Source organism: Capricornis sumatraensis, chromosome 1, assembly GCF_032405125.1.
Source record: "Capricornis sumatraensis isolate serow.1 chromosome 1, serow.2, whole genome shotgun sequence".
Classification (NCBI taxonomy): Eukaryota; Metazoa; Chordata; class Mammalia; order Artiodactyla; family Bovidae; genus Capricornis; species Capricornis sumatraensis.
Window position 1 is genome coordinate 35,862,350 of NC_091069.1, and position 11,607 is coordinate 35,873,956.

At 53.4% G+C, this 11,607-nt stretch overlaps 1 protein-coding gene across 1 annotated transcript; it reads right to left on the reverse strand.

The window, feature by feature from the left end:
• Positions 1-2,878: 2,878 nt before the first annotated feature.
• Positions 2,879-11,377, reverse strand: PCARE (photoreceptor cilium actin regulator). Its single transcript, XM_068977631.1, has 2 exons — positions 7,635-11,377; positions 2,879-3,056 (listed from the first exon to the last, which is right to left on the reverse strand). The coding sequence occupies exons 1-2, from the start codon at positions 11,375-11,377 to the stop codon at positions 2,879-2,881; spliced, it is 3,921 nt and encodes a 1,306-aa protein (XP_068833732.1).
• Positions 11,378-11,607: the final 230 nt, after the last annotated feature.

Consider the following 11,607-nt stretch of genomic DNA (forward strand, 5'->3'; position numbering starts at 1 on the left):
ACCAGGGGTTGAACCAGCGTCTCCCACATTGTAGGAGGATTCTTTACCAGGACTCTGAGCCACAAGGGAAACCCACAGTTGGGATAGTAGCCCCTGAAACACATCTTTGCCTCATCTGTTCCTGGGCCAGCTTGGCACTGCTTCATCTTAGACCTTTACTGCCTCTTAGCTCTCTGGCCTCAGCAACCCCTCCCCTTTGCCGCTCTCCTGGAAGATGACTTGGGAGTCTTGAAGCCTTTGGGTCCTTGGGCATCTTGATGGCTATACTAGCTCATTGCCCCTGCTGCCTGGGCCTAGAGGTTTCTGGGTCTCTCATTATATGACATATGAGAATATATGGTGGCAGCCTGGCCCTGTCCTGGCACAGCAGGTGCTCAGTGGAGGCAGGGGGAGGAAAACTCATCAGCCGGTTCACTGCTGATGGCAGGAATCCTGGGTGCCCTGGATCCCTCCACTGCTGCCAGCAGGACAGACAGGAGGGGTGGGTGCTGGCTGCTATTTTACCAGCCTAGCTTTCATGGGGGTGGGGTTCTCCTCTTACAGAACCACCTGCCAGGCACCCTCATGAAGGCAGCAATGGTTCATTCCAGACCCTTCCAGGGCATTCTCTCTGATACTGAGCCTCCTCCATCACATAATATGCTGCCTGGCTCCTAGCTGCCCGCTTTTCCCTCATATCACTGCAGCTAGGTACAATCAGCCCACCTCCCACCCCCCCCCCCCACTCAAACAAGCCCCAGACCTCTAAGATAAGGTCCTTTGGGGGAGGGTGGCAGGGCCCGGGCTGGAAATCAGCCTCACTTTCCATTCTTTCGGATCTGGCTCCCCGTTCTCATCCTATCACTAGACTTGTCATTGCTGAGGTTATGTCCCCACGTAGAATCAGTTTCATCAGCTGGGTCCCTGTCTCATCTCCTGGCAGCTGGGGTTCTGTGTTGTTTCTTCAGACCTCCGGAAGCTGGCCTCGAAACCTCACACAGGGCAGGACCCCTTCTGACCAGTTCTTACCTCTAGACTGGATGGCTCCGCACTGCTTGCTTCTTGAAAGCTTGCCTATGGGGCCCAGCCCTCGGCAGCATGCTGCCAGCCTAACCATGCAGGGAGATGGCCTGAACAAGTTTTATCCCTACCTCAAACAAGTTCCCTGCAGCTGGTTGCTCTCACACACTTACCCAGGTCCTGCCTGCTTGGGTGGCTTTAAACTGCCAGGGTTTCCTGCAGCCTGGGCAGTTCCCAGGATCCACCCTCCCGCCTGGGGAGTGACTCCGCCCCACCGTGGCCTGAGTTCTGCTCTGAGAATTAGAGCAGATACACAGAAACACGATCTCACGGTGGGCGTGCACAGACATTTCCCCACAGAGGGGCAAGTTGTGGCCCCTCGTGGTAGTCTAATCAACACTTCCCCAGATGCCTTGGAAGAGATGGTCCCTGTCACCTCTGTCTGAGTATCTGAACAGGTCAAGGAGGGACTCCCTTATTCAGAGCTTCAGCCTGTCCATGGGGGAGGTAGCTGAATTCTCAGGACCCAGTTTAACACGTTCTTGAGTCATGATCCACTTCAACAGGACAGGGCTTGAAGACTTTAATTTTTCCAAACTTCAAAAATCAGCTTTGCAGCAAATGTGAAGGATTGCCCCTTTGCTGTACCCTGTGGGTGAGAATTCTTGTCTTTTGACAACCCACTGTGCTGGCACTGAATCATCCAATTACTGCAAATTCTTTTCTAAACAGAAAGCACGCCACAGCCTCCAGTGGAAAAATTCCAAAAGCTGCCGCAAATATCTAGCTCAATTGACAGAAGCAGGGTTTTGGCATGAACGATGGCTCTTCACTTCAATTTCAACTCCAGCAGAAGGTCTGCAGATGACTGGGAATAAAGTTGGCTGAGAAACCCCTGTGGGAGTTTGGTTGTGTGTGTGTGGGGGGTGTGTGTGTGTGTGCGCATTTGCACCCCTTACCCACACGTCCTTCTGTGCTTCAGTCCTCGTAGGGCCCAGAGAAAAGCCTGCCTTGTTTGGGAGGCTTGCTTGTACCCACTCAGTCTGAGAGGCATGTGGGTGCGTAGGACAGAGTATCTGAGACATGCTTAGCTGGAAGGGCAACAGGACTGCACCAATGGGCTGGATGCTTTGCTTCTGGGGCTTTGGAGTTGAGCTTGGGAAGCAGAAGAAGGAGGGTAGGTGGAGCTGTGTGTCTTAATCTCACAGCAGGCTTCTTATCTCTGGAGCAATCAGCTTCTCAACAGAGCTCATAATGGGTACTTGAATGCCGTGCCACTTTTTAACCTTAAAAAAGCTTTCTGTTTGTACAAGTAGGTGCATGCTTTAGGCAAATGGAATGATGGGATAGTCAAGGGCAATGGAATGTTAAAAAAAAAAAAGTAATGAAAGATAATAGATTCTAGTGCCAGGCACACCTGTGCAATTTTTCCTGCTCTTCCTAGCTGGGTGAGCTCAGACAAGACACTTGGAGGGTGAGTAGGCGTGGGGGTACTTTGGTTTTCTTACTGCAAAACTAGGAGAATGCTGTCTGCTTCCTTCATTGATGAGAGAATTAGACAGTTTCATGAACACCTGGCTCATCAAGCATGCTGGAAATACATTTTCCTGCTAAATTAAGGCCAACACTTGAAGGATTAAAGAGTGTAATTGTGGAGTCCATGTTGATAGTTAATCTTCGACCCTCGAGGCAAACCAGGACCCAGGGCTGCACACAGTAGTTGTTCAGAATTTAGCAGACCCCTCAGGCAGTGCCCCTTCCAGGGCTTTCCTGCATTTCAGCAGGAGTCTGGTTGGCCTACTCTCTCTGGGGCTAACGCTTGGCTGTCACCGTTGCTTTCTGGGGTGACTGACATCAGTGTCACCCAGTTGGCAGCCCGTCAGGTCACTTCCTTCTGCTGGGACTTGTCCTGGGCATGGCCCACGCTGGCCTCTCGCTGCAGCCCATGGCCCAGCACACAGAGCTCTGGGGATGGCGCACCCCTGCCGCTGCCCTTCAGTTCTAGGCCACAGGGGCTGTTCCGTGGCTCTGTGTCCTTGGGGCTCTCCTCGCTGCCACTGCAGAGAGAAAGCATAGGTGCCAGTCAAACCCTCCTCGTTGCTTCTGGCCCCGCCCCTCTCCATTCTGTCTCTCTCTAGCCCTCCTGTCTGTGTCGCCCACAGACCTGGTGGGCCCTTGTGCCAGGCCTCTGCCTTTCCATACCAGCTTTGCCTGCTGGTGCTGCCCTTGTGGGTGTCTCCTCTGGTGGGGCACCATGGAAGCCACGCTCCTGGAGTTTCGGAGGACAGGCTGAGTCCTGGTTTTCCTGGGACAGTCAGATCCTGCAGCTCTGGACAAAACAGATCCCTCAAGAACTTGGGCTTTTATTTTGTTTTGTTTTAAAGTGTTAGTTGCTCAGTCATGTCTGACTCTTTGCAACCCCACGGACTGTAACCGGCCAGGCTCCTCTGTCCGTGGGATTCTCCAGTTTAGAATGCTGGAGTGGATTTCCATGCCCTCCTCTGGGGGATCTTCCTGACCCAGGAATCAAACCTGGATCTCCCACATCACAGGCAGATTCGCTACCATCTGAACCACCACTTCTTATTCCATAAGGAGCTAGGCTTATCTAGTCAAATTAAAAATAAAAGCAACACCAACGATAACAGCAAAACCCAAAATGAAACAAATGCAAAAACAACCCGGCTTTGCTCTGCTGCCACCCTTTTCGTGAACAGGATAAAATGAAAACAGCTTGGCCCAGACCTGGCCTTTGAATAAAACAGAGCTTCCCAGCTGCTGAGTGCACAATGAAGGGGCTCTGAACAAAGAGGTCCACCCAGTGTGCTCTGGTGGCACAGAATGGAAGGTGGTCCCAAGCATGGAGGAAGCCTAGGCCAGATGGGGAACCAGCTCAGAGAGCCACCCTGGCCATGGGCAGCCAGGCTAGTCCCGCAACAATGGTAGGTGGAGTCTGCTGTTTAGGTTCACGCCCTGGCCCTTCCACTTACTAGCTCTGTGACCTGAAGTGTGTTGATTAATCGCCTTGATTCTCAGTTTCCTTCTTCGTCAAAAGGAGGTAGTAATGATACCCATCTCACAGGACACTCAAAGGTTTCAATATTGGATGAAGCATGGAAAACTCTTCACACACTACCCAGCACACCACAGGCACTCAATGAGTAGTCAGCTGTCACTGGTGCTCTTTTGTAGCATGACCAGAAATTCACACCTGCAAGGGACCTGAAGGACCACTCTGTCATATGGCACCTGAGGTTCCAAGCCTCTCCATCAGCTACCCCAGGGCCAGGACGAGACCCACAATAGGACCTTCTTGACTATATTAGGAGTGTGCTCGGCTCTGCGTGCTTAGACTTACATGGGATATCCAACCAGCAGAGGACGAGTTTGAGTTTGGACCCTGACAAGATCAGGGTGGCAGGAATGGCGGTGAGCACTGGCATTGGCCGACATACATAATTTTCAGGTGGTGAAGAACCCACTCTGATCCTTAAAGCCAGTCTTATCTATGTCAGCCTCTGGCCCCATCATGAGTTCCTGCAGGACCCAGTGATGTGTGGGTAACAGCACCCACCTTACTGTTTGTTTTCCCTGCGCCCCTTTGGAGCAGGGAGAGGCATGACACTTTGCTGCCCATGGACAGGAGCGGCTACCAGGAACAGGAAGGGCAGGCCCAGGGGACAGGCTGTGGTGCCCAGCATCCATGGATGCTGACACTGTGGTCTGACACAGGACTTGGTTCTAGCATTGTGTCTTCTCCAACCCCAGCCAGGTCCTACATCTTCATGAGGTTCAGGCCAGGAGGTCGATTTTTTTCAGTTGCTGTATGGCTGTGGTTGCACCTGTTCCCAGACCTGATGGGGAAGCAGGCTGCCCGGGTCTCTGGATCCAGGAAACATGGCTGCTGAGAGCCCCTGCCTGGCTAGTCCTATCCTGGCAGAGAGTAAAACACTGCGTTTGCATTTAGGGGAGCAAGTCTGGACACACTGAAACCTGGAGAGAGACAGCTGCCTCCATCAGAGGATTCAATACGTAACAGTTGAGGCTCAGTAACTGAGCGTCCTGGGGAAGCCTCCAAGGACTGTGCCCAATCCCCGGGCCCTGAGATGGGGAAGGTATCAACACAATCATGTTTTCTGAAAAAGGGGCTCATGCCTAGCATGGGATAACAGATGGGAGATCAAAACCAGATGCAGGCCAGTGCATCCTGCAAGCCTGCCTTGGCTGCAAGATACTATGGGTGGGGCTGCTCCTGCAAGTCCCTGCTTGGGGAAACAGCCTGTTCTGAGCAGTTCCTGGCTTTCTGGCACTGACTTGTTGCATGATCTTGGGGAAATCAGGCTCAGTTCCCTGACATTGTTTCCCATACACGGGAGGGCAGAAAAAATGCTTGTCAGCTGCAGAGCTGCAAACGCCCTGCTCTTAGAGCTGGTTGGCTTTTGCTCCCAGATGCCAACTTTACAAGGGTTGGGCGGGGAGTGGGGGGGGGTGGGGGGGGGTGTCTGGGGAAGGAGTGTTTTCCCACTACTTCCATCACATGCTCACAGTTGCACAGTCTGGAAGAGCTTGGAGGTGTGGTCTGACCAGGAGACAGCAGCGGGTGTGAGTCACTCTGTGACCTTCCACGTGACCTTGGGAAGGCTCCTGTTTATGCATCTTCCTCTTCCTCACTCTTTCAAGCTACAATCACTCCTCACCCCACCCCATCTCTCCGCATATTGAAATTCAGGACATAAAACAACCTTTTAGGCTCCCTATTCCGAGGCGAAGCCTGAGAGAATGGCAGTATTTTCTCCTTGAACAATTTTATGTTACTTTATTATTGCTCCTGCTGTTTTAAAATGTTAGTGTTTTTAATTAATGCCATTTTATCATCCCTGTTCTCTCAAGCTCTTCTCCGGAAGGGCACAGTTTTAGAAATCTAATCACTGAGTAAGTAGCGAGTGTGAGGAATAATGCATTAACATTTATAGAGGTTCTCAGATGAAAGGTACTGTGTTGTAGGAAGCGCATTTTAGATTTAAGAAAAGAGCAACGTTACATTAAGATTCGTGCAAAAATAATCAATATTTCATTTCTTTCAAGTGGCTGGGGAAGTTTATATAACTATAATCACGCACAACTTTCCCGAGATAATATCTTTATTTAAAATTGACTGCCGAGTACTTTGTGAAAAATTACCATATACGCCTCAGCAGACTGTGAAGTCTGTAACACGTATCTCTCTGGCAGAAATTAACTTCTGATTTACACAACCATGGGCACTGAAAGATAGCAAGGACTGGTGCAGGCTGAGCTTTGTCTGATCTGATATCAAGACACATTGATAAAAGCTCCTCAGATGTACATGTTTCTCCCCATGCCACAATTCAAGAAAAGATACATGTCCCTGTATATCCTGTAAAATAACCACATCACCATATGAGTCCTTTCAATGGCCAGGCAGTGGCTATACTTTGAGTCATGTCCTCTCACAGCCGCCTGCCCAGGCCTGTCTGTGTGGCTGGGTCACAAACATGCCCATCAGCCGCCCTTCATGAAAAAGGCGTACTTGGAACTCAGCCGGCCCAGGGCAGGCAGGGGGGCCCTTCTGCCTGCGTTCTCGAGCTCAGTGCTCATGGAAAGTCTTGTTCTTCCTCTACGAACTCTGAAAGGGGAGATGGAGAAGGAGGCAGGATTGGGGGTCCTCAGGAGTAAGAGGAAGCCTAACTTTTATACTCAATACCTCCAGGATCAGCCGTTCTTAAAGTGTGTCTCCTGGCTGCCTCCTAGACCTTTTCGAGGAAGGTGTTGTGTCCAAGTTGTCAAAACTGTGTCCATAATAATATTAAGATGTTATGTGCCTTTCCCACTTATTCTTTCATGAATGCAGAGTGGAGTTTTCCAGACTACAGGATGTGTGACATCACAACAGATTGCCTGCAGACGAAGTTCTGAGAACCCAGCTGTCTTTCTGTGAAGCCCACGCACTAAAGAGGTTTGCAAAACTTCAGAGGTTTGCAAAACTAAAAGACAGTGTCACTCTGCTCCCTCAATTTTTTTTGTTGCAGAAAAAGTTGTTACTTTTTGTTATATTATTTATGTTAACAGAATGGGGCATTTTAAAAATTAATAAACACTCTAGACATCTCTCACCTTTACTTTGTAATGCAGTAAAAAGCGATAGATGCAATGCACAAAGGCCTCTTGAGGGTCTCAGTTTTAAAGAGTTTAAAGAAAGTCCTGGGACCCAAAGCACCTCCCGCTAAGATGCTGGTCTACTGATGTAAACCAGAAAGGACAGGAATCAAGCTGCTGGTTCCAGACAGGTAACCATGACTCAACTTTGGGGGCCAAGTCACTTCATCTCAGTCTCCCCACTTGTGAAATGAGGGGCATGTGTGGCTGGACCAACCTGGTTGTTTTAAACTTTATTTGTATTACAGCAGAGCCTCTTGCAATGAAATCTTTCATGGGAACCTGAAACGTGTAACAGATGAAAAGTTGTTGCTTCAGGTTGGGGCACTGGGAGACTGGATATCTTGATACCCCTTTTCCAACTTGTTCTTCTCTTGGAGCACAGTTTGAAAACTACTGACCCAGATGATCCTAAGGGCCCCTCAGCTCTGTCCCCCAAACCACAGGACTCTCCTTACCTGCTCTGGCCATGCTGGGATTCACAAGCACTGCTGGTGGCATCCGGGACAGGCAGGTGAAGGCGGACGCCCGGCCGGGGGTCAGAAGCTGACCTTCGGATGAAAGGTTGAGGGTTCAGGGCACACAGAGTTGTCCCTCGCTGTGAATCCGCCCTCGTTCGTGGCCCTGAGCTGCCCCTCCAGCCTCCTGTGGGGGTCTCAAGAGGACTCCCAGCTTCAGGGGGCAGCGATGATGGGGTGAGTGGATGTACTGTTGAGATTGGTAGTTTAGCTTCAAACAGAGAGGAGGTGGCTGGGCAGAAAATGGAACGTGTGTTTCCAGATGCCGTGGCTGCCCGACAGTCTTCAGAATCTTGTGTTTCCTTGGGCCCCTGACTGGGAGATGCTGGGGGAGAGGCGGAGGGGCCAGAGGCCAGGGAACCGGCTTCTGTGCACTGGGGAGGGGGACTGGAGATCTTGTGCTGAGCGAGCGGGCTTGCAGAGGGAGGGCTGGGCAGCTTGTGCTGGAGGGGAGGGGAAGCTCGTTTCTTCACTACTGGGGGGCTTAGCACCCTGGGACTCACTGGAGGGCTGAGGGGTGGGCTAGGGGACCCATGTACACAGGGTGCACTTGGCTGGGCAGATCTGTGAGTGGAGGGCAGGCCCGAGTGCCTCTTGTCCACTCTGGGCGTCCAGTGTGCCCTTGTGGGAGAGGCCTTCCTGACTAGCACAGGGCTTCGGCCTTGGGTCTGCCTTGGGGCCTCGGGAGAATGTGGTCCCCGCATCGGCCTGATCAGGCTGGATTCTGAGATCCTGTTCTGCCCGGATGTGTGGCTGGAATGGAGCCAGTGGATGACCTTCCGGGGAGGCTTGGAGAGGCCTGAGGCCCTGTCTGCCCGTACCTGACTCTGCGCCCTGCTGCCCTGCACCTCTGGGTTTCCGCTAGCTGCTGGTGGGTGGTTGAAGTCCAAGGCGAGCTTTCCGGTATTGCAGCCGCCCTTGCTGTTCCCTGGCTCTGCACTGCGGGCCCTGGTGAGGGTGGCGGTGCTCTTGCTGGGCAGCAAGTCAGTGGGGCTCATGGAGACTCTTAGCCTTGGGGAAGCCCACATTCTCCGGGCAGAGCCAGTCCCTCCCAGCCCTGGCACGTGGGTCCCTTCAAGGGGGCTCTCTGCCGCCTCGCCGCTCTCAGGGGGCTCCAGAGAAGTGAATGATTGGTCCATCAGAATTTCCAGAGGCGGCGGAGGGAGATCCTCTGGGTTCTCCTCTGTTTCCCAGTTAAGGTCCTCACTCTTGGCTGCTTCAGCTGTGAGCAGACGGGGAAAGGTAGGAACTAAGGGCCTCCAGCCTGGGCCCATCCTGAGAGATTCTCCACCCAATGCTGGAGAAATCCGAGGCTTTGGATACAATGGGGCCAGCCCTCTGTAAATAGGGAATCTGGGAGGCATGGTGGGGACCCCCCACTTCTTGGGGCAGGGGCTTGGCCCCGAGTCCCGGGAATCCCCTAGCGTCCTTAGACTCTCAGTGGGACTGAAGGTTTCAATGAGTTTCTTGACTGATGTTCTGGTGGGACAGCTCCTGATGGTCTGGTCCCTGACCCCTGGAGCCTCACCGGCCCTCTCACCCGGTGGGATGATGTTTGGGAGCCCCTCAGCTTTTCCCTGCCTGGGCTGTTCTCCCTCAGGGCGGGAGCAGCACTTCTGCAGGATGCTTTTGTCCTGACTTGGCAAAATGCTGAAGTTCTTGGTGAGGGATGACTTTAGCTTACTGATGGTGCTGCTTGGGACCACCTGGCAGCGGTTGTCTGGCCTCAGCCTTGCAGCTCTGGGCTGCGTGACTGGCTCTTGGCTCTGCCCCTGCCATCGGGAGCCCAGGCTGTAAAACGCCTCCAGCCTCTGGCTGAGGTCCCTCTGGACCCTCCGCAGCTCCTGGAGGGTGGGATCCTCTGTGTGGCTCTTCAGACACCCCTCGGACTGGGACCTCCTCTGCCTCGAGGGGGCCCTCCTGCTGCCGCTGGCCGTGCTGGGTCTCGGGGGCATCATGGTCCTCTCCTCTTCCTCCATCCAGTCCTGGTGCTCCGAGGGCACAGGAACAAACTTGATCCTTTCACTGATCGCTTCCTTCATCTTCAGAACCATCTCCCGGGCCTGGGGGCTCCTGAGTCTCCGGGGGTGTGGCTGAAATGGGCTTTCAGCACTGGCAGGTGAGGACCGCGGCCTTGGATGGGAAGCGTTTTCCTGCCAGGTGCGTGGGCTCGTGTGGCTCCCTTCGTCCTCCTCCTCCTCTGAGCTGCTGTCCTCACCTTCACTGAGGGATGGAGTGTCCATGCACCTGGAGCCTTTAGAAAGGTGTGCTTCACTGGAAGTCCCCATCCCAGGGGGACCACACAGAGTGCTTTGGCCCAGCCCCCAAGGCCCGGAGGCAGTATTTTCTGGGCCTGCAACGGAGGGCCAGGGGCTCTCTGATCCACCCTGCACTGCTGGATGAACCTTAGCTGTGAGAGGCCTTGAGAGCGGGCAGTCCTGGGGTCCGTCTAAACCCATCCGGAATGGACTTTGCTGCCAGGTGTGTCCTGACAGCCTGGCCTCCACTGTGGGTGAAATCGCCGGCCTCCACTCTGCAGCCTCTGGCACTAAGTCCCAGCTGGCTTGCTTGCCCAGCTTGTCTGCTAGCTGCACGGACTCATTGTCCGCACCGATGCCACTGTCCTCAGAGCACAGGGGTAGATCCCATGCTTCAGGGTCGCTGTGGCTGCTCGCCAAGTTCTCCAGGTGGCCCAGAGCCCTGAGGAGGTGTTCATCTGCACCCCTCTTTGTGCTCAGCTTGTTCCCCAGGTGGGCTGCAGCGGTGTGGAGGTAGCTGCCAGAGCCCTCCAGGAGGCTGCTGGTGAGCAAGGCCACTGTGCCGCTGAGCTCCTGCAGCTTGCTGACCGTGTACTGCAGAAGCTGCTGCAGGAGATCTGGCTGCTGCTGGGGCTCTCCTTTCTTCAACGGCCAAGCCAGATCCTTCTGAACCTCCTGGAGGAGCTTGTCTCCATCCTTGGAGATCTCCCCCAAGAGCTGGTTGACCTCATCGAAACACAGCATCAGGAAGCTGACCATGGGCTGCAGCAGCTCGTGGGTCTGGGTGGCCTGATGGGTGATGCTCAGAACTGCTTCATATTTGGAGAGGCAGGCATGCAGATAGGTGTAAGTGCGCTGGTGGGCCTTCACCAGGGGGTCGGGGAAGTCCACCTTGTCTTCAGACTCATGGGCAGGAAGGATGGTTTGGCAGTAATGACCCTGCTTGCTCGACCTGTGACACTTTGGTCTCTTTGCCCATTTGGAAGTCTCCTGCGTATTACTTTCTTCACTCTCTTCCCCGGAAAAGGCTGCCCCTTGTGACCCATGGGAGCTCTGTCTCTTGAATGGAATGTCCGTAGCCATGCAGCTTTGTGATTTGTTCAGCTGGGATGGGGAGGTTTTTGTTTCTGGAATCAGTCTCTCCATATCTTTTGCTTTGCCTGCAGTGGGATCCCTGGTGAGCTGACAGAGACTGTCAGCCACGGTCTGGGTCCACCTGGGACTAGGCTGTTCTTCTGCCCGTTGTCCCTGTGACGAGCCCCCTCCAGGGTCATAGCAGGTGGAACTTTGAACCAGCAAAGGGAGGGAGCCTCTTTCACTGGCCCTCTGATGTCCTGGCAGAATTGCTCTGGGCTTTTTAAAAAACTGGATGCCACTCTTGGCAACACTGTTAACAAGATCACTGTGGGAAGGTGTGCATCCCATGATGTCAGCCTGTCATCATCTCCCACCTGCAACCCTCACAGTTTTCAGAGAATCGTATTCAAAATAGGAACAGAAGGCAGTCTTACTAGTCCATCCAGGCAATCTGCAGGCCGGAATCCTTTGAAGTCCAAGGTGCAGTGTCCTAAACTTGCAACCAGCTCTCTTCAGTTCCTTGGCCCCATCTTGCAGAGGCAGTAATGCTGCTGTCCTGGTGATGTTCTAAGGTTTGA

What these genes read in the sequence shown, in the direction of transcription:
- PCARE (XM_068977631.1), bottom strand. Translation starts at nt 11,377, where the DNA reads ATGGGATGCACACCTTCCCACAGTGATCTTGTTAACAGTGTTGCCAAG. An exon ending in TCCCAGCATGGCCAGAGCAG is followed by an intron (nt 3,057 to 7,634) that starts GTAAGGAGAGTC and finishes TTCTCTCTGCAG; the next exon opens with TGGCAGCGAGGAGAGCCCCA.